The sequence below is a fragment of the Biomphalaria glabrata genome, chromosome 10 (genome assembly GCF_947242115.1).
Source record: "Biomphalaria glabrata chromosome 10, xgBioGlab47.1, whole genome shotgun sequence".
In the NCBI taxonomy this organism is placed as follows: domain Eukaryota; kingdom Metazoa; phylum Mollusca; class Gastropoda; family Planorbidae; genus Biomphalaria; species Biomphalaria glabrata.
The window spans coordinates 43,550,508-43,574,160 of NC_074720.1; the positions used below are offsets into that span (position 1 = coordinate 43,550,508).

The 23,653-nt window shown below is 38.8% G+C and overlaps 1 protein-coding gene across 1 annotated transcript; it reads left to right on the top strand.

The window, feature by feature from the left end:
• Window positions 1-138: 138 nt before the first annotated feature.
• On the top strand, window positions 139-22,659 carry LOC106065504 (uncharacterized). Its single transcript, XM_056043246.1, has 6 exons — window positions 139-152; window positions 924-1,960; window positions 2,759-3,103; window positions 4,435-4,625; window positions 19,568-20,516; window positions 20,796-22,659. Exons 1-6 carry the CDS (start codon window positions 139-141, stop codon window positions 21,029-21,031), a joined length of 2,772 nt encoding a protein of 923 aa, XP_055899221.1. The 3' UTR covers window positions 21,032-22,659.
• The last annotated feature ends 994 nt before the right edge of the window (window positions 22,660-23,653 follow it).

The window sequence follows — 23,653 nt, forward strand, 5'->3', positions numbered from 1 at the left end:
ATTGACGCAATGCTAATAAAAATGTTTTTGATCCTTGTTTTATATAAGTAATCAGGATAAACTGTCTGCACGCTCTTAGGTTACTTCACCCTCCAACCATTACAGTCAACTGGTACTGTGTGTGTAACTTAACAACTAATGGAAACTGTCAGGTAAGTAGGGGACATATCTATGGAATATTTATGTTGAGTTCGTGCATATTCAGAAAACTGCACCACCAATGTCATACAAGTACTCCTTCTTCCTAGTGCTATTAAATAATGGAATGGGTTGTCTGAATCAGTCAGTAAAACCAACGACTAGGCAGAGATTAAGTCATTGATTAACATGCATGACTAGATTGACTCATGAAATGCGTAGGACGTAATTACTAATATGCATGACTGAATGCATGACGCGTAGGACGTAATCATCTTCTTTTTTTGAAATAACGTCTGTATTATATAAGATAAGATCCCTTTCTTCTATCCCTACCTCCATTTTCCAAACTGGTCCAGATAAGTGAAAGGATCACAGCGTATTGAGAAAGCTAAAAGCAAGAGCTAGAGCTAAACAAAAATAATCGGTACAAATATTTCTAATCTAACAGATTTATTGTTGTTGTGTCTAGATTTATTACACATTAAATGACATGACTGATCCAAACTAATTAATACATTTATACTTCGTAAAAGCTTTTTTTTTGTTTTTAAAGTATTTTTTTTGTTTGTTTTTCTTGTTTTGTTAATCTAGTTTTGGTTTGTCTCTTAGTTTGAATGCGTTAGAACTCACATCCATTTAAGTGTGAAATAAGCTGATTGTTCATTTTTCATATGCCTTTTTGAGATTGATGCTAGCATGTATTAATCAGGTTATCACTTCTTTTATTAGGTTGTACCTGGAACTACATTAACCATAACAACAACCACCCAATTAACTACCAGAACAACTACACAGCCAACCACTACAACTACACAGCCAACCACTACGACTACACAGCCAACCACTACGACTACACAGCCAACCACTACAACTACACAGCCAACCACTACAACTACACAGCCAACCACTACAACTACACAGCCAACCACTACAACTACACAGCCAACCACTACAACCTCTAAGCAAACCACAACCACTACAGATCCAATCACAACCACTACAGATCAAATCACAACCACTACAGATCCAATCACAACCACTACAGATCCAATCACAACCACTACACATCCAACCACAACCACTACAGAACCAACAATAACCACTACAGAACCAACCACAACCACTACAGAACCAATCACAACCGCTACAGAACCAACCACAACCGCTACAGAACCAACCACAACCGCTACAGAACCAACCACAACCACTACAGAACAAACCACAACCACTACAGAACATACCACAACCACTACAGATCCAATCACAACCACTACAGAACCAACCACAACCGCTACAGAACCAACCACAATCACAACACAACCAACCACAACCACTACACAACCAACCACAGCCACTACACAACCAACCACAGCCACTACAGAACCAACCACAACTACCACAGAACCAACCACAATCACTACACAACCAATCACAACCACTACAGAACCAACCACAACCACTACACAACCAACCACAGCCACTACAGAACCAACCACAACTACCACAGAACCAACCACAACCTCTACACAACCAATCCCAACCACTACAGAACCAACCACAACTACCACAGAACAAACCACAATCACTACACAACTAATCACAACCACCACAGAACCAACCACAACCACTACACCAACGCAACACTCATCTAATACAACAACCGTACAGACAACCACCTCTACAATTACACAGCTAGACAATACAACAACCACTCAATCTATCACAACACCTACGTTGACAACGATATCAACTTTAGCCATGACAACCATTTCAACAACAATGTCATCAGCTACTGCGGCTGCAACAACATCATCTTCAGGTATCTATCCACTTTTTCTAAATAGTTATCTTTGTTACATTATCGGCAGCTATGATCTTTCCAGTGACATTAGTTTACAAACAAACATATTTCAACCAAGCATAAAATGCTTAAATATCTATTATATAAGCTCAAAGGCGCTGATTCTCACAGCTAATTCTCCCCATTGCGGAGGACAAAAGAAAAACGCGAAAATATTTTTGTGCGCACATTTCTCATTGGCGTGAAACTTGCTTTCGTAGACATTTTATAAGCCATCAATAACTGAATACATGTTAAGTGCATAAAAATGTATCAAAACAAAATGAAATATAGGTTTATATCTATGTTATTTTGTGTGTTGAGGGTTAGGGTTAAAAACCCCAAAGATAACAGAACTCTTGGGTGATAGAGCGTTACCAGAGTGATAACAAAGAAAATAAAAAGAAAAAGGCCTGACCAAAAGCAACACGGAGCTTATGAAATACTGAAATAGTCAATTAAGAAGCCGAAGAAAAGTCAGTGACTGTAAAATTATTTTTTTACGAGCGGTAACGGGGAAAAGCTACATAAGCGAAACTAAAATTCTCAGGCCAGAAGCATGTGTTTGTATGCGGGAGGTCGTTAAAAGCGGGCCGTTCTAATACAACGTAACAGCTTGGGGTCAAAATTATGTTAGGAGAAAGTTAAACTGGTGGGTTGGGGGGGGGGGGAATATCTATCAAAATATTATGTGTGTGTTCGATTCTCAGGATGCAATAATAAAAAAAAGGCTCATGCTGAAAAGCCTCAGAGAGCCTTTGAAATATTTCGATAAAGAGCTGAAAAGCCTCAGAGAGCCTTTGAAATATTTCGATAAAGAGCTGAAAAGCCTCAGAGAGCCTTTGAAATATTTCGATAAAGAGCTGAAAAGCCTCAGAGAGCCTTTGAAATATTTCGATAAAGAGCTGAAAAGCCTCAGAGAGCCTTTGAAATATTTCGATAAAGAGCTGAAAAGCCTCAGAGAGCCTTTGAAATATTTCGATAAAGAGCTGAAAAGCCTCAGAGAGCCTTTGAAATATTTCGATAAAGAGCTGAAAAGCCTCAGAGAGCCTTTGAAATATTTCGATAAAGAGCTGAGAAGCCTCAGAGAGCCTTTGAAATATTTCGATAAAGAGCTGAAAAGTCGACAAATACTCAGAGAGACACAAAGATAAAGACACATTTCTCGTCCCGTAAGCTAGGACAAATTTGTACAAATACTCCTTCTTCCCTAGTGCTATTAGAGCATGGAATGGGTTGCCTGAGCTAGCCAGGAAAACCAGTCTTTCTTCTTCTTTCTTCATCGTTCTCATTGTTATGTTGGAGTGTTCATATGACTAGACCAATACATGAGATGAAATGCGCAGTGGTTTCCAAATCAGGGAGCTCTCCATATAGTTTTCTTTCTATTGGGGTGATTTGGGGCCAATGTCTTATACGGGCCTCTTGGCAGAGAGAGCAGTTTTGGAGGACGTGGTCGGCATTTTCTGGTGATACTCCACATGGGCAGATTTCACAGGTTCCAAGAACATGAGCTTCCGGAACATGTGTTGTCGCATTCTGTTGTGTCCGGTCCTGAGTCGAAAGATTAGACGTTGGTCTTGTCGGGATAGCTTATAGTAAGCGTCATCTTTCTTGTGATGGAAAACCAGTGACTTGGCAGAATTTAAGTCATTGGTTAATATGCATGACTGAATGCATAACGCGTAGGACGTATTCACCTTCTATTTTGAAATAACGTCTGTATTATATAAGATAAGAAAAGATAAGATGGTATGAAGGACTATTTTCTAAGGCGTAGGGTGATGGGAATAAGTGATACCGGTATTCAACTTCATGGGCAAAAGTGCCATATTTTCGCACCTATAGCCCACGGGTGACATACGTTTTTACAATAGGAATGGATGCGGTGCGGGATTGACGAAATTTATTTTACTCGTAAACATGACGGAAACTATAGGACATACCGGTGGGTCTTTAGTACCTCCTATGGTTCGCTGTATGGTAGTGAAATACTCTGACATTGGATGTGGGAGACATAACGTGTACAAACTTTTTACTAGACAGACAGACAGGCAGAGTAAGTTGATATAAGCTTTGTAAAAATATAAAAAAAAAAAAACTAAAACAAAGTGTATCTTAGAGAAAGAACTCCACATTTACAGCTATATTATCTCAATACTGCAATATTTATTTCAACCTTTCGCTATCAAACAAACAAATTACTAATTAACACTAATTAAATTTTGATTGATTCATGTTTTGTTAGGAGCAATGAATAATTGTTCAAAGTTTCAACCTGATTCGGAAATGGGAAGTGGGTGAAAAAAACGCGTTCAAAATTTGTACCAGACAGACAGACAGACAGACAGAATGAGGCGATATGAGCTTTGTACAAAAAAATGAAATAATAGGAAACGTTTGATACAATATGAACATCTTGAAATGTTCATATTTCTAAATGTGTATTTCAGTCTTGAACTCTGCGAGCTTAACAAAAGTGATTGATTCCTGTCAGAAGAACATCCTGACCTCAGTCTCGCTTTGGAACCCAGACCTGATTTACTGCGCCGTTCAGTGCTTCAACTTTGAAAATTGTTCAGGCGTCAACTACTGGGAGGCAACTCAGAGGTGTGACATTGTGTCGGACAACATTGCCAGCAATGTCATGTATATTTCAGGATGTCAGTACTTTATAATAGAGAAATGACTTAGTTGTTACGTTTAACCAGAAATAAGTGCAATTAGAAATGTAAAAAAATTAGAGATTAGATTCAAATTCTGGCAAGTGGTTTAAAGCAAGACCTAGCACAAGATCTAAAGCTGACATTCCCAATAGGATGAGATGTAGTTCTCTCATTATAGATGATAATGTATTCTCTTATACTATGTTTTGACAAAATTCTAGAAATAAAAGTAAAAATGATCAAACTTACTTTTTTGTTGTTGTTGTTGTTGTTTATACTTTTAAAAAAAATTCTCAAGTGTAAAGATTTATGTCCCTTTACATGTCAGACTATGTTACTTCATTAATACGAACATTTGATTAATTAAAATCAGTTAAGTGTCTACCTTACATTTTGTTGTTTAATGTTATACTTACTATTCAATATGGACATCGGCGTAAAATATACATTAAATTTATCTGTAAAAAAGTGTCAACTAAGTCTCAGGAGGTGGGAGAGCATAAATAAAGACTGTATTCTCTGTTGATTTTCATCAAGTCATTACTGATAAGAAAGTCTTTACGACAGGTCCACATTACGCATTAGGTTAGTTAACCATATTTACACAGATCTTAAATAATAAGGGACCAATGAAAACAGATTTACTATTGTACAGAGACTATCAGAGTTGTGTGCCCTGACGAAGCTCATTCAAAGTCATTTGTTTACATTTTAAGTCGAGTGTGTGTGTGAGAGAGAGACACACACACACAGAGAGAGAGAGCGAGAGAGAGAGAGAGAGAGAGAGAGAGGACGTGTTCGTCTTATTCTTCAGGAGTGTTGTTCCTAAGAGAAGTAACAATAGAAGGAAAAAACAGCACCGCATTTTGTGGAGTCAATATTGGGTTGTGAAATTCAGATTGTTTTTAAGAATTTGGTCCACGATTGAAATTATCTGTTGTTATCTAAACACATGTAGTGAGGTTCTGTTTCTTAATTTGTCCTGGGCTGATAATGATGTCTTTACACGAGTACTTCTTTACTGCATGTACGGATTTCGGCCTCACCATACATAAAGTTAGTCCTGTATTTGGGCTGCTTTAGGAAAAGCCCTGTCGGATCATCTGGATCTAAGCATGAAAATAAAAAAGAATAGGGAATAATTTATAGATTTATGAGGAAGGCAGTATTTCCCATGGCTACGCAGCCCCAGCTGTGACCTAGATACTTTTTTTCCAGCCAGATAACAAGAGAAAAGCAAAGTCAATGTGGATAGTGGAAATTCGCTTTCTGCTGTGTGGGTCTCCAAAGTGATAATCCATAGTATCTGAACTGAACAATACACGTTTTAAAAAAGGTTAAAGAAGGCATCCATAAATTTGAATACGTAATTTTTGTTTAGAAATCCATGACGCATTGGACAACATGAACATTGGAAGAGCTCCTGATGGTAGAAGGGGAGGAAAGCATTAGCGTCCCATAGTGCTCTGGTAAGAAACTCTTGTTCAACGTAGTGCCTCATAGCTCCCCCATGCAGTTCAAGTTGTCTCCCCGAAGCTATTGGGCACTCTCGTAAGACAGAAAACCACTGCCTGTCCCATTAGTTTAAAACAAAAAAAAAAGTATGTCATTTGTAATGTAAAATCACCTTCACTAAATGATTTGTGACAAATGTAAGTCTAACTCTAAAATATTGGCTTATTTATAATAATAATTAAAAAGTTAACAAATCAACACTAAACTTAAAAGATAACTTGAAAGATAATTCGAAGTTTATAAGTAAATGAACTTTTTCGAGAAATTATTTCTTTTTAAAAATCTGATCATTAAAGAATAGTTAATACGTTCAACGAAGTTAATTGTTTAGTTGTTTTTAAATTTTACATGAAAGTAGTAGTGACTGTTAAACGATTAATTATTTATCATTAATTTGATGATTCTTGAGGTGGTCAAGCGGGCCGCATCGGAAGTGGTCGGGAGGACGCTATGTTTGACATGCCTGATTTACATGCTTCCAACCGTATCTGCTGTCTATGAGGAAAATGACTTTGAACCTGGCAAACGGATAAAATGAGAATTTCTGTGAAAGAACATGTCTGTAGACATTTCCTCCTACTTACCAAATCTACTTCATAGAGTGTGTGTGTGTTTTCTGGTGGCGGTAAGAAGAGGTAAAGCGATTGATTTGTGTTTATGCATTGACGATGATGAAATTAGCGTAATGCAAATGTGAAACGGCAGACAATCTTGAGACATGAAAGAGTAAAGACGTTGTTTTGTGGTGACCTAGATTTTGTTTAAATATCAGTATATTTCATTAATTTTACATCTCTATCACACTTTAAATATGTGAATATTGTAATAACAGTTAGGCTATATTGAGTTGTTCACATAAGAACTTTATTTTAAAGTTTATTAAGTTTATATATTATTATAAGGCTTGTCTTCGAGTCCGAAGATTAGTGAGGAATGCAGTTTTTCCCATGGCTGCGCAGGCCCAGCTGTGACCTACATATTTTGCCACATCCAGGGCAAGCATAACCACTGTTCGCGTCTGCGTTTGTCCTCGGCAGCGGATTTTCTTTTGGTCTCAAATGTGTATCCCGCGGCCTTCGGGAGTGAACTCCAACTGACTCGTTCTAAGGCCGAATGCAACCAGGTGCTCTCTTCTATATCAGCTAAGCAAAGTTGACGCCTAAGCTGGTCTTTAAATCGTTTCCGTGGGGCGCCTCTGATACGTCGACCACCTTTTAGCTCACCAAAAAAAAAAGACTGCCTTGGCATGCGTTCGTCTCCCATACGGGATACGTGCCCTGCCCAGCGTAACTGTCGGACCATAAGAAGTCCCTCTATACTATCCTTACCGGTAAAAATATAAAACGCCTATATTGGTTCAATTGTACTAGCTGTTTGTAAGCGACACACCAACGACCAACTAACAAAGAGAGGGGGCATAGAAAAAAAAAGTTTTATTTTTAGTGTAACTTATCTGAATATTGGTATAATTACATGTTTAAAAATTAAAATATATTAAGTAGGAGATGTCATTGTATCTTCTAATAAGACCTTGTCAACTGAAGACTGCTTTTGCGAGGCGCGTATGCACAATATGCACAATATGGGACAAAACATTTTGAAGAAAACATTTTAAAACATCTTCGCTAGTGTGATTCTTCTACATTTTTTTGTCTCAGAATAGTCGAATTTCTTCCGAGTATTGCATTTTATTATAGTGACGACTCATGTGTGAAAAAAAAATCCTCGATAGAGACGTCTTTACACGAAGAATATTTGTTTAAAAAGATCACGCCCATTATAGAAGTACGTGCGCAATATGTGGGCCTACCTAGAATGTCCCTTGCATAATTCTATTGGCCAGGTCTGCCTCTTTATTATTAGATTTAATATGGCCCTCGACTTTATTTTTTATTATGATGAATAGTGCGTTCTGAAAGAAAGCACATCGATATAAGCCTTTTAAAAAAATTCGCTTAGCGCCGAGTCACGCCCTGAATTAAACCACTTGCCGACTTGAGCGAAAACCTGCAGCATCTCCATTAAGAAATTTTTACAACGCTTAAAATGTATGTAGGCAACATTATTTTTGAAAAAGTATTGCCCATAGGCCTATTATATATTGCAAAGTATTTGTTTTATGTAAAAATTCAAATAAAAGTGTTTTAACTAATAAATTGCTTTAAACCTTATAACTTAATTTTGCTATTACATAATTTCATAACATCGAACCGAGCCGAACCCGAACTTTAGACCTGACCGAACCGAACCGAACCCGAACTATACTCGTCATCGAACCGAACCAACTCGAACTTAAATCTTTAAAAGTTGGGTTCGATTCCCATCTTTACTTTAATTACACAATTCTGGATCAAGCTTTATCAGTCATGTTCGGGTTTGTCTGTGTTACACCATCTTCCAATTGCACTAATATATTTATTTCTCGAAACAGCCTGTTTGTTATTAAGTTTAAATACAGAAAATTGTCACGTGTGGAGTGTGAATAGGAAATACAAATGTAAATAGATGCACGTCAAAAAGAAATTATTTCATTGATTTGTAACTGGATAATAAGGAGACATATATATATCAAGAATATAATGACATATTGTACCGTGATTAAACATTAAGCCAGGGGTCCTCAACCTGTGCGTCGCGACCCCTTTGGGGGTCGATTGACGATTTGCCAGGGGTCGCCGAAGACCATCGAAAAAATTATTAATTGTTAAAAATTGTTATTGCCTATTCTTTTATTGCTGTTTGTGTGTGTGTGTGTGTGGGGGGGGTCGCTGAAGAGTGGGGGATTGTAAAAAGCATACAAGGTTGAGAACCGCATCATTTAGCTATGTCAATGCGAATCAGATAGTCACACCGGGCCTCAAATTATAATTTTGTAACATCATACTTATTAACGAAAATAATTTACTGGTGAGGAATTTTAAAAAGGGGTCTCCGAGCTAAAAAGGTCGAGAACCGCTGCCCTAAACCGTCAGTTCCTCCCCCCTCCCCCGGGTGACAGAAATGGTCATCATCGAAATCGATGGACGAACTATATTTACACAAAGTAATATGTTGTGTTCCCTTTTGTTCTTTTCTCTCTTCGGCAGCATAAGACAGGTATTCTTTCATTAATTACACCTGTATACAGGATCTGCAGGTGTGCGTGCGGATGTGTACGCCCGAGAGAAGGGGGGGGGGGGGGAGAAGACCGTTGATGGAATTCAGTAATTGATGTATTTTATAAGCTAGGAATCTCCCTACACATGCCCTCGCAGACCAACGTATTTAAATACGCTTAGCCAAAACGAATCATTAGAGTGATGGTTAAATATTTCTCAAACAAGAAGCTCGTTAATGATTGTTGCTTGTCGATACCATTAGCAACGTAAAATAGCAAATGCGTCTATAAATTTTCGAATTTATATTTGGGGGGGGTTAAAGCATTGTCGGGTAAAGCCTTTCTCTAAAGTTGCAAACTAATCATAGGCCTAAATCTTAAAAAAAAAGATTTTAATTTAGTTTGTTATTATTATTATTATTATTATAGTTATTATTATTATTATTAAAGTATTAAATCTGGTCATTCGTGTCAATTATAGAATTAATTCATGCACATTTTTTTTTTCGTAGCCTTTCGTTCAAATTTACTTTCTTTTGAGGATGATTTAAATAAATTAAATTCAGATTATGTAAAAATTCCCATTGCATTGCTATATGTAATAAAGTATTACGTTTTTTTAAAAGCTAGGGTCAGGATTATATTATGAATCAAATACATAGCCATTATTTACATATAGTCCTATGTGGTTACTGTAAATCAGTGTTTCCCAAACTATTTATCTCAACGGAACTGTTCACACATTCTGAGTATTTAGCGGAAAACTTTGCTTATTTTATTTTTTTAGAGATATTTATTCACGTTTTGTGGCCTACAAGCTCATTATTCCAGTAGTTTGTGGAACACCTATCCAGGCCTCGAGGAACTATAGGGTTCCGCGGAACACAGTTTGGGAAACACTGCTGTAAACGATTGAGAAATGAATAGATAGTACTTGCTTTTGCTACAAAATCTTTTTGTAATGTTTCAACATTGTACCTGTTATATTTATTTTGTTCTATGCACAAAGTTGTCATCTGGGAATAGTTTCTACCTTATTTTACAGGACTAACAGAGATCTTTATTCAGGTAAGTGATTTTTAGGGCTATTTATAACGGTATTTGACAATGTCAGCCAAAATAGATATAGATATAGATAACCTAAGCATTATAAAACAGCATTGTGCGCAAGCTAGACTTTTAGCTTGTATGAATTTAAAACTTCTTTTTTTTTTACTTTTTATATAGACTACTTAAATTCAGTTATTCAGGTTATACAATTTTCCAGTCAAAATTGTGAATTTAGAAAGTGTACTCATCTCGTATGTTTGATGGCCTTAAGACTAAGCAAGGGTACAATTACCGGTATTTGCTCTGAATAGAGCTATTGTAATGAGCTCAGGGGAGAGCACTTGAGAGTAACTCTGTATGGAACGGATGAAATCTTTACAATGGTTAACAACACATTCATTTGATAGTCAAAGAAGTAATGCAACTTACCCCCCCCCCCCCCCATCCTTTCAGACCTTGCGATCTAAGGGAAGAAGATGAATTAAGATCATCGAATTCTATAGCAAAGATTAACGAGGGTGTCATGTTGCCAGCACATCGACCAACCGCCTTTATTTTCCACAACTAATGTCAGGTACCCATTAGTGTTGGGTAGACTGATGAGCGCCCCTGAAATTCCAGAGTTAAAAAAATTTCAGGAATTTAGGATTCAAAACGCAAGATCCGACCGATAGGAAGCTAAACACTTTGAAACTCAGCCCCAACGCTCCTTGAAGAATACATCGACCCCCAGCAGACGACTTCGACTGACGCAAAATGACTAAATATGCTGTTCACTAACAGGTATTCGTCGTCACAAAATACTGTTCACATTCATACCTGCTGCTTGGTCGTGCGGTTTGCGCGCTGGACTGTCGTTCGGATTTATCGACGGTCGAGGGTTCAAACCCTGCCCGCTCCCATCCCCCGTCGTCCTGCGGGAGGTTTGGACTAGGAAGTAAACTATCTTCAACTCTGAAGGAACATCCGAAACATGTCAAACATTTTACAAACAAACATACCCGGGGATAGAAACAAAGGGATATAACTCTTTCATGCCTTAATAGCAACAAAGAAATAACACATTCACGCTCTGCGCCCGACAGTTCCGACGAAAAGAATAATAATAATAAAAAAATAACAACACAAAACGTTTTATAATAAACATTTTTTTTTTATTATACTAAATACAGTATACTATGTCATCGACTACAACTTCCTGATTGGAATAAACTTAGTAGAGCAATCTAAGAGTGTTACCAATGAAGAGCTGGATTAAAATTTTTCATGAGGAAAAAAAAAGGACTGAATGTCCGACACGGTAAAAGTTATCCATTGTATTTAAAAGATGAAATTGTTAATTGAAACTAAATACTGTTTTATTAACAGCTAACTTTGAGAACAAATTCTTATCTTATATAATACAGACGTTACTTCAAAAAAGAAGATGATTACGTCCTACGCGTCATGCATTTAGTCATGCATATTAACCAATGACTTAAATTCAGCCAAGTCACTGGTTTTCCTGGCTAGCTCAGGCTACCCATTCTATGCTCTAATAGCACTAGGGAAGAAGGAGTATTTGTACAAATTTGTCCTAGCATATGGGACGAGGAATGTGCCTTTATCTTTGTGTCTTTCAGAGTATTTTATTAAATTTTGTTTTTGTATTTGAAGATTATGGTTCAGTGTTTTATGTATGATTGCTACTTTACTTTTGAGCCTTCTGTCCTGAAGGCTTTGTAAATTTAGTGATTTTACTAAAGGTGTTACTCTAGTCAAATGTGAATATTCGTTTGTTATGAATCTCACTACTCTATTTTGTGTCTGTTCTAGTTTCTAACCCTAAGAACAGCTGGTGTTTAGCTGATTTCAAAATTTCAAAATGCGATTTTCTTTGGAGATGATTCTGAAACTGGTGTACATCTGTTCAACACTCACTTTCTGTGTTGTTCTATCTGGCATGGTATTCGTACCAACTGGCTCTGATAGTTCAACACTCTGGGGCTATACTTGCTTAACCAGCGACTATTTTCCCACGTGTGGATGGAAGCTAGTGCTACGTTCAACACTTCCCGTGCAAAGCATGACGGTAAGTATCTACAAAACGTATCAAACCGCTAGAACTGTCCTTTATATGACTTTCAGTTTACCTCCGCCAATTAGTTGTCATATTGCGCACTGACAATGAAGCTCCGCCAATTAGTTGTCCTATTGCGCACTGACAATGAAGCTCCGCCAATTAGTTGTCCTATTGCGCACTGACAATGAAGCTCCGCCAATTAGTTGTCCTATTGCGCACTGACAATGAAGCTCCGCCAATTAGTTGTCCTATTGCGCACTGACAATGAAGTTGTATACTTGAAGTTGTATAGGCTCATTAGCTTTCCAACTAGCAACTCATGGCTGCAAGAAAACAGAAAAGACTAACTTTTAAAATACAAATTATAATCATACTATAGTCATACTAATCATACTATAATCCCGCTATAGACGTCTTGTTGAAGAAGACGATGATCTTTTATGATTAAGCGGCGATTAAGGTATTTACAAAACTACATGCTCTACTGCATTGAATGTCTCAGCATGGGCCGTCCCGCCATTTCACTTTATTTAACCTGCGCTCTTCCTACTAGGACAAATAGTATTTCTAAACTTCAGGAAAATGAATTCCTGAAGTGCCGAATAAAAAAGCATACTACTCCAGGTGTTGGTGTATTAACTTTGCAACTTGGTTATGGCGACCTAGGTAGGCTGATTCTGATAGGGCTGGACATCCTGCCATAATGTGTTCAATTGACTCGCCCACATTTCCACATTTTCGGCATTTGTCGACAACATTGAGTTTCAGGATATGCTTCTCGTAATTTTTTGTCCTGATTACTCTGTCCTGTATTGCTTTAACAAAGCCTTCTGTTTCAGGGTAGAGATGACCTGCTTTGAACCATGAGCAGCTTTGTCGATGTTGTCCCCATGTAATGAAGCCGGAAATTTTCCGTGGAGTGTTTTTTCTTCCCATTGGCGAATCTCATGCCTTACGTCGTCCAAACCGACATTGACATCAGCACTGTGTAGGTTCAGAGGGGTTGCTTCGCAGTCATATTTGCGTAGAAAGGAAACTAATTTTTTGCTGGAGGCGAGCAGTTTTGATCGTATTTTTAAAACTTGCATCTTACAATCTCCGCAAGAGGTTTTCGAGTCTACTGAACATCTGCTGTATTGGGATAGGCCTATTCTGACCGACAAAACGGTAGATTTCAATCGCCCGGATCTGCTGTTCATCGATAAAAAAGAAAAAACCGCTACCATTATCGATATCGCCGTACCACTGTCTCATAATTTAAGAAAAACTGAGATAGAAAAACAAAGAAAATATGGGAACCTGGGCTTGGAGATTAAGCGTCTATGGAAATTGTCCAAAATAACAATATAACCCATTGTTATATCAACCGATGGGGTAATAACAACTGACCTCACAGACACCTTCAAGGCCCTTAACATTCCTAGGAACATCTTCGTTGCCTGTCAGAGGGCGGTACTGCTGCAGGCCTGCCACATCACCAGAAAATTCCTCAGTGGAAACTGTTAAAGGGACTACGATGAATTTTGTTTCTCTTTAGCGAAACTCGACCCTGGTAGCGCCAGAGAATGACTACTCGTTCATTTCTAACATAATAATAATAAAAGGTATGTGCGAGGTCAGTTGTTATTACCCCCTCGGTTATTATTCTTATTCTTATCCATTTTTACCCTTAATAAAATCGATAGCCATGTTAATGATTTTTATATTTCAGGGTGGCGCTGAGTTTTTTACCTACACACGTTTAGACAATTACAGTTTTTTACTTAATGCTGTAAGCAAGTATGAAAACCTAACATTCATGGGAGTCATTTGTGGAAACACCGAAGTAAAGGGAAGTTATTCGTAAGTTGTTGATAAACTGAATATAAATATGTTAATTTACCTTTTGAATTATTATGTCTATGACTCTTAACTAAAACGTTTATAACCTAGCTTTAAGATGACCAACTGTGCAATAGTTCTTTTGATGGTTTTTCATAAACAGCCTTAGAGTAAAAATGATGGAAAGTGTGAGGTTGAGTCTTGGAGTCAAGGTAGTCTTGGAGTTTAGGTAGTCTTGGAGTTAAGGTAGTCTTGGAGTTTAGGTAGTCTTGGAGTTTAGGTAGACTTGGAGTTTAGGTAGACTTGGAGTTTAGGTAGTCTTGGAGTTTAGGTAGTCTTGGAGTTTAGGTAGTCTTGGAGTTTAGGTAGTCTTGGAGTTTAGGTAGACTTGGAGTTTAGGTAGTCTTGGAGTTTAGGTAGTCTTGGAGTTAAGGTAGTCTTGGAGTTAAGGTAGTCTTGGAGTTTATGTAGTCTTGGAGTTTAGGTAGACTTGGAGTTTAGGTAGTCTTGGAGTTTAGGTAGTCTTGGAGTTTAGGTAGACTTGGAGTTTAGGTAGTCTTGGAGTTTAGGTAGTCTTGGAGTTAAGGTAGTCTTGGAGTTTAGGTAGTCTTGGAGTTTAGGTAGTCTTGGAGTTAAGGTAGTCTTGGAGTTTAGGTAGTCTTGGAGTTTATGTAGTCTTGGAGTTTAGGTAGACTTGGAGTTTAGGTAGTCTTGGAGTTTAGGCAGTCTTGGAGTTAAGGTAGTCTTGGAGTTTAGGTAGTCTTGGAGTTTAGGTAGTCTTGGAGTTAAGGTAGTCTTGGAGTTAAGGTAGTCTTGGAGTTTATGTAGTCTTGGAGTTTAGGTAGACTTGGAGTTTAGGTAGTCTTGGAGTTAAGGTAGTCTTGGAGTTTAGGTAGTCTTGGAGTTTAGGTAGTCTTGGAGTTAAGGTAGTCTTGGAGTTAAGGTAGTCTTGGAGTTTAGGTAGACTTGGAGTTTAGGTAGTCTTGGAGTTTAGGTAGTCTTGGAGTTTAGGTAGTCTTGGAGTTTAGGTAGTCTTGGAGTTAAGGTAGTCTTGGAGTTTAGGTAGTCTTGGAGTTTAGGTAGTCTCGGAGTTAAGGTAGTCTTGGAGTTTAGGTAATATTTCTGGTCACTTCTTTATGTCGATGTGCTTGTTCGATATGGCACATCCTCATTGGTTGCCTCAGATACCAGAATATTAAAAGGAAATATTTCAAAATCAATAACCTCAAAACACTCTTTGACAGCTCCTGGTAAAGTACTTGGTTTTGTAAGGGAAGTGGGACTGACTGTTAGAATCTTAGTGAGTTGATTTGGGGGAAAAAACGACATATATTTACAAATAATTATTATTGTGTCAGTAAAAAAGACATATACAATATTTTAATTATACGTTTTAATACTTGTATTGTATTTTATATATGGGTTGTTTTCGCATCGGTTAGAAAGACAATATGACTGTGTGGGGTACTTGGATGATTTGCTAGCATGGTAGCAGCTAGTTCTAGTGTTTCCCTTTCTGCTCTGTGGCTCTCAGAGAGCTCTCCAGTTGCAATGGATTTTTCCAGTTTTTCATCCATTCGATGAGTATTCCAGCGCCTCCATTTGTGTTGGCTTTATGGGATGAGACATCCGTCTAAACTCTGATCCACTGATTGCTAGGATAATGAGTTTGTTTAACAATCACTTTAAGGTTTCATTACAGAAAATATTGCACAGAAATCATATCTATACCATTAATCAGCTTCATAAAAAAAAAAAAAACCGTGAAACTAAAAAGCGCATAATTTTTATGCATGTAATTTGCCACATTATAATTTTTAAAACTAAATTAACATTTTTTTTATTTTTAATAACTTAGGCTATGGGTTTTCGCTTGGTTCTTTCGCACAAGTTGACAGAAGTTATCTTTTCGGGTCACCTAATTCCAAATATTCGGTGTAGGATTTGATTTAACATAAACCTTTCTACGAAGCTAATATCAACTCACTCTGTCCGGTACACATTTTCAACATGTTATTTCTCCTAATTCCCATTCTCGGATCAAGTTGAAACTTAATACAATCATTTCTTTTCCCTAACAAAACACGAATCAATCAAACAACTAACCAACTATTTATTAAATAGTGGCAATTAATTCATTTTGTTTGATATCGAAAAAGGGAAATAAATAGTACAAGATAAATAATGCTGTAAATGTGAAGTTATTCCTTTAGATTTATTTTTTAAAAAGTATTTTCTTTTTACATTTTGCTTGTTTCGGTTTTTAGATGTCTGCTCGATGCTTGGAGCTTAGTTACGTTTTTACTAACAGCCACCTTTATCTAACTGCTTTAGGTTGGCAAACGTATCCACACAATATCCTGTTTGTTTGTTTTTTAGGCTTTTTAACCTGCCAACTATAACTGTCAACTGGTACTGTGTGTGTGACTTAACAACAAATGGAAACTGTCAGGTACAACTGAAGGCTGTTTGTTGTATTAATCAATCATGTAATCTGCTTGTAAGGATATAAATATTACAATTTATTTTATTAAAAACAAACAAACAACAATAATTTCAACATGTGTCAATGAAGAACAGTGAAAGGGGTCAAGGGGTCGAGGACTAAAAAAACAAAAAAATGGAGGGGGGTGTCAAAAAATGAAGAATTAAAGACGGCGTTAAGATGTTTTTAAAACTTTCATTTAATAACAATATATAATTTTATTTACCTTATACGTTGTAGACGCTAATCATACCGTTAACTAATTTGAAATTTTGCAAGAGGGGATTTTTTTTCACAGTTGGGTATCAGATACCAGGAAGAACTGACACATGATTTCGTACTGTTACACGTCAACATTCTGGCCGGCAAAACATGAGATACTACTCAATGCAGTGAAAACTGAGCTGGTTTGGTCATATTTGTCAGACATGACTCACTATCCCTAACCCTAACCATTCTTCCAGTTACACTGTAAACATAGAGTTGAAGCTAGGTGCTGAAACAAAAGATACATACATATATTAAACATAAATAAATAACAGCACCAGGGACCAAGTTTTTAAGAGAGAAAGAAGGGAATTAAAATGCTACGAAAATGGAGGGACCACGAAGAAACGGTCGTCCAAGGAAAAGCTGGCTGGACAACATAAAAGAATGGACCGGCCTCTCTCTTGATATCCTGCTTAGAACAGCTGCTGCCCGGGAAAGGTGGCGGGATTTTGTTATGTGAACTGTCACAGCGCCCCTAAGACGAAAGTCAAAGAACATATGATAAAAAATTAGACTATTCCTTATTACTATTACTATTATCATTATTAGGCGAATCATTGTTATTGCTTGTGCACGTCTTCTAAGACATGTTGGGTGCGCTATCGTCAAAGCTGTGTCGTTGGGAGAGGGCTTTAGGCCAGTGTTTGAGAGAGGGCCTTAGGCCAGTGTTTGAGAGAGGGCCTTAGGCCAGTGTTTGAGAGAGTGCTTTAGGCCAGTGTTTGAGAGAGGGCCTTAGGCCAGTGTCTGAGAGAGGGCTTTAGGCCAGTGTTTGAGAGAGGGCATTAGGCCAGTGTTTGAGAGAGGGCCTTAGGTCAGTGTTTGAGAGAGGGCCTTAGGCCAGTGTTTGAGAGAGTGCTTTAGGCCAGTGTTTGAGAGAGGGCCTTAGACCAGTGTTTGAGAGAGGGCCTTAGGCCAGTGTTTGAGAGAGGGCTTTAGGCCAGTGTTTGAGAGAGGGCATTAGGCCAGTGTTTGAGAGAGGGCCTTAGGCCAGTGTTCGAGAGAGGGCCTTAGACCAGTGTTTGAGAGAGTGCTTTAGGCCAGTGTTTGAGAGAGGGCCTTAGGCCAGTGTTTGAGAGAGGGCCTTAGGCCAGTGTTTGAGAGAGGGCCTTAGGCCAGTGTTTGAGAGAGGGCCTTAGGCCAGTGTTTGAGAGAGGGCTTTAGGCCAGTGTTTGAGAGAGGGCCTTAGGCCAGTGTTTGAGAGAGGGCCTTAGGCCAGTGTTTGAGAGAGGGCTTTAGGCCAGTGTTTGAGAGAGGGCCTTAGGACAGTGTTTGAGAGAGGGCCTTAGACCAGTGTTTGAGAGAGGGCCTTAGGACAGTGTTTGAGAGAGAGGGCCTTAGGCCAGTGTTTGAGAGAGGGCCTTAGGCCAGTGTTTGAGAGGGGGCTTTAGGCCAGTGTTTGAGAGAGGGCTTTAGGCCAGTGTTTGAGAGAGGGCATTAGGCCAGTGTTTGAGAGAGGGGCTTAGGCCAGTGTTCGAAAGAGGGCCTTAGGCCAGTGTTTGAGAGAGGGCCTTAGGCCAGTGTGTGAGAGAGGGCTTTAGGCCAGTGTTTGAGAGAGGGCATTAGGCCAGTGTTTGAGAGAGGGCCTTAGGCCAGTGTTTGAGAGAGGGCCCTAGGCCAGTGTTTGAGAGAGTGCTTTAGGCCAGTGTTTGAGAGAGGGCCTTAGACCAGTGTTTGAGAGAGGGCCTTAGGCCAGTGTTTGAGAGAGGGCTTTAGGCCAGTGTTTGAGAGAGGGCATTAGGCCAGTGTTTGAGAGAGGGCCTTAGGCCAGTGTTTGAGAGAGGGCCTTAGGCCAGTGTTTGAGAGAGTGCTTTAGGCCAGTGTTTGAGAGAGGGCCTTAGACCAGTGTTTGAGAGAGGGCCTTAGGCCAGTGTTTGAGAGAGGGCTTTAGGCCAGTGTTTGAGAGAGGGCCTTAGGCCAGTGTTTGAGAGAGGGCCTTAGACCAGTGTTTGAGAGAGGGCCTTAGGCCAGTGTCTGAGAGAGGGCTTTAGACCAGTGTTTGAGAAAGGGCCTTAGGCCATTGTTTGAGAGAGGGCCTTAGGCCAGTGTCTGAGAGAGGGCTTTAGGCCAGTGTTTGAGAGAGGGCCTTAGGACAGTGTTTGAGAGAGGGCCTTAGACCAGTGTTTGAGAGAGGGCCTTAGACCAGTGTTTGAGAGAGGGCCTTAGGACAGTGTTTGAGAGAGAGGGCCTTAGGCCAGTGTTTGAGAGAGGGCCTTAGGCCAGTGTTTGAGAGGGGGCTTTAGGCCAGTGTTTGAGAGAGGGCTTTAGGCCAGTGTTTCTCGAACTTTCTCCACAAGCGAAATTTATTTCGCGGCCATCCCGCGGTGGCTGAGTGGTTTAGCGCTTGGCTTCAGAACATGGGGTCTTGGGTTCGAATCTCGGTGTAAACGTCATCCTAGATTTGAACCTCAAATCCCTCGGTTTGGAAGCCAAGTGCTTTGCCACTCAGCCATCACTTCCAATATCTTTCTACTGTAATCAAACTATAAAGTCTTTATAGTTTTAGTGTCTGTGGAGCGATGTTAAAACACTGAATGCCCACCTAGATGTCACATCATTGAATTATTTTAAAGAAGGATTAAGTATTTTATTATTAATGACATTTTTTCCTATCTTTTACTAGGTAGTATCTGGGACTACATTAACCACAACAACGACCGCAGTGCCGACCACTACATCAACTAAACAGTCAACCACTACAACAATACAACCAACCACTACAACAACACAACCAACCACTACAACAACCACACAACCAACCACTGCAAGCACACAGCCTGCCACTACAACCAAACAACTAACCATTTATACAACTACTACTTCAAACACAGAACCAACCACAGAGCCAACCACATCAACAACCACAGATCCAACAACTACATCAACTACAGAGCTCTCCACTACAACAATCAAAGAGTCAACCATTACATCAACCACAGAGCCAACCACTAAATCAACCACTGATCCAACCACTACAACAACCACAGAGCCAACCACTTCAACAACCACAGAGCCAACCACTTCAAAAACCACAGAACCAACCACTACAACAATCACAGAACCAACCACTACAACAACCACAGAGCCAACCACTACAACAACCACAGAACCAACCACTACAACAACCACAGAGCCAACCACTACAACAACCACAGAGCCAACCACTACATCAAGCATTAAGCTCACCACTACAACAACCACAGACCCAACCACTACAACAACCACAGACCCAACCACTTCAACAACCACAGACCCAACCACTACAACAACCACAGAGCCAACCACTACATCAACAATAGAGCCAACCACCACATCAACCATAAAGCTCACCACTACAACAACCACAGACCAAACCACTTCAACAACCACAGAGCCAACCACTACAACAACCACTACATCAACTTCACAACTAGTAACTACAAACACACCAACCACAGAGCCAGCAACTTTAACAAGCATACAGCCTAACGCTTTATCAACTAGTATAACCAAGTCTTCACAATCTTCAGCATTGACCACCATTTCCACAGCATCGCCAGCAGCATCTCCTGCTGTTACCATACCGTTTTCAGGTGTTTTGTTTTTCACTTTGTTTAAATAATTCTCTTAGTCTTAAATTACCATCATTATCATCAATGTAACAATAATCAATTCTAAAAACAGCCTTCTTCTAATACGTAGACTCGTTGGTACGTTGGTGTTGAATGAATGACAATGACTTTCCAATATGGGTACCCTGAGCTAAGGAGCATCACATTGTTTTGTCTTCTTGGTTATGTCAAACATTAAAATAAAAAGAAATGTTCCGTAAAATCGATGCAAAATCACATGTTTATACATGTTCATTTCAGAAATAAACTCTGCAAGCTTAACAAAAGTGATTGATTCCTGTCAGAAGAACATCCTGACCTCAGTCTCACTTTGGAATCCAGACCTGATTTTCTGCGCCGTTCAGTGCTTCAGCTATGAAAATTGTGCAGGCGTCAACTACTGGGAGACAACTCAGAGGTGTGAGATTGTATCGGACAATATTGTCAGCAATGTCGCCAACATTCCAGGATGTCAATACTTTGTTATAGAGAAATGAATTAGCTCATTATTTAACCCTTAAAGTGCTGAGCAGTTTTACAATCAGTGCATACAAAATGGAATTACAATTATGATGTTTAGAGGCTAAGCTACCACATGCATTTTAAGGGTTAACTAATAGTTTAGAAACCATTTAATACATCCACTAAAGAGATATAAACATCAAGTTCATTCAAATTATTGCATAGGATAAATTAAGGTTTTGAACAAGATCTAAAACTGATATTTAGACGAGATCTCATTCCCCTGTTGTAAAGATTGATAGACTGCGGTTAAATTGAAAATGATAAATAACTCTACAATATTTCCCGTTACTATTATTTGTACAAAAAAAAAATATGTACAAATGCTCCTTCTTCCTTAGTGCTATTAGAGCATGGCCGGCCAGGAAAACCAGTGACTTGGCTGAATTTAGCTCAATGGTTAATATGCATGACTAGATTGACTAGGGACACGCGTAGGACGTAATTATTTTTTTTTTTTGAAGTAACATCTGTATTTTATAATATAAGTCTAGCCTTTATTTTTAATTGTTTTATTATGATCCCTCTATGTGCGTTCTAACTCGAATTCTTCATAACTCTACAAAATATAGCCCTATTGATGTTATTATTACAGCTTTTATAACCCTAACCCTACTTTCATTCTTATAGCATCATGCTCAGAGCACTTTTGGTCCAATCTCATTTGTGGACCAGTGGGGGGGGGGGGGGAGGGGGTATCTAGGAGTTGGTTTTCCGTGCTGCCTTTGGGCGCTCAGTAAACACAACTCTGCGCGAGTCGGGTGTCGAACCTCGAGCCCCCTTCTAGGTAGCCAAACCAAGCCAAGTTCAAGCGCACTTGGCCTCTCGACCACACTTCGATTGGTATTTATAAAGGATTGAAGTATACCTAAGTATACGGATTGAGGCTTTTACATTATTACGAAAAGTGAGTCACGTCGCACCGTGGGCCTATTTATTATAGAAATTCTACACAATCTTTTGTGTATTCCTGGCCTTATTGGAATGCCAAGCGACCCTTTGGAAATCTGTCCATCGGCCCATTTGGATACCGGACCACCGGGCATTCACCCGGATGCCCACATAGCCAGTCCGCCGCTGTTGAAAACGATTTTATGCTCTCTTTAATTCGTAGATGGAAGTTCTAAACAACAGTCGTTGATTAGCGATATCTTATCTTATCTTATCTATTGGCCTTAGGCATAAGCAAACTGGGCAACCTCTTAGGGCCTCCGATTGGTAGGTGCCTCGCACAGGAATAAAAAAACATATATTTAAAAAAATTCAAAATGAGATCAAACCTCAAACAAAGCTCAATGTCTGATTGATTAAAAAAAACAGCAACCACTTTTTTTTTGTGTGTTAATTGTTTAATTATGTACTCTGTGGTAAGGGGGGCTCGAATAATCTTTTCGCCATTCCTTCTTAAAATGCTAGCAAAGCAAATTCAAAATAAGCTTCTAAGACACCAAGCTACAAGAAAGTTATTCCCTACGCAGGTACCTGACTAATACGCTTTTGAAAAGTATTTAAATAAATTATACAATCATAATCATATGTAACAATGCTTGTCAATTCTTTGAATTAAAAAAAAAAACTTAACTAGAAAAATATAAAAATACTTTTCTTAACATAGAGGAAATATGTAATGTAATTGTATCAATTAGTTTATATCAGTCTTGAAATTAAATTTGCAATCTAGACTAACAGTAATAAATATGTGTGATTAGAAATATTGTTACCAATTTTTTTGTTTTGTTTAGCGCTATTTCATACTTTAAGCCAGCGGTTCTCAACCTGTTTAGTTCCGCGACCCCTTTTTTTTATATTTGACCACAATGTGGCGGCCCCCAACTATAAAATGATATTTTCGCTTATGTTATAAAATCGTATTCATAATGTAAATATCTGATATGAATTGTCAAAGCTGTATTTTGTTAGCACGAAACAATTAATATTCAGCTTGTATCCCTACATTTATTTACTTTTATATCACGTGATCACCATATTCATCTTGTATATATGGCTCCTTTTGTCTCGAAAGTCAATGGATGCGCCCAAGTGAGTCACTGGTTTTGGCTTAATCTTGAGACGGGGCAGAATCTGGTGTGGCTAATCAAGCCAATTCTAGAACGGCAGACTTTGCCACAATTCGTACATTTGTATGCCTCTGATTTAGGGCTAGCAGACAGGGCAGCTTTCTTTTTTTCCCTCTTGATTAAAGCCGCTTCAATTCTTTTGTTCTCAGCAAGGGTTGTCCCAGCACGCACAGTCTGTCTCCATGCACTCCGGTCTTTGGCTATGTTTTCCCACATACTTTCACTGATGCCTGAGGCTCTCATGTCTCGCTTGCAGACATCTCTATATGTTAGTCTTGGGCGGCCCTTGGGTCTGACTCCTTCCACAAGCTCAGCATATAAGATATCTTTCGGGATTCTACCATCTGGCATGCGGGTGACATGTCCGAGCCAGCGTAATCTCCTTTGTGTCTTGTATACTTATATGGCAATTATGAAATCATTACGGAGCACTAGTAAACAGCTAAGGGAACTGAATTCTACACTGGTACAAAATGGTTGCGCCAGTTATTGAAACACATCAACGACATTGTGAAGCTT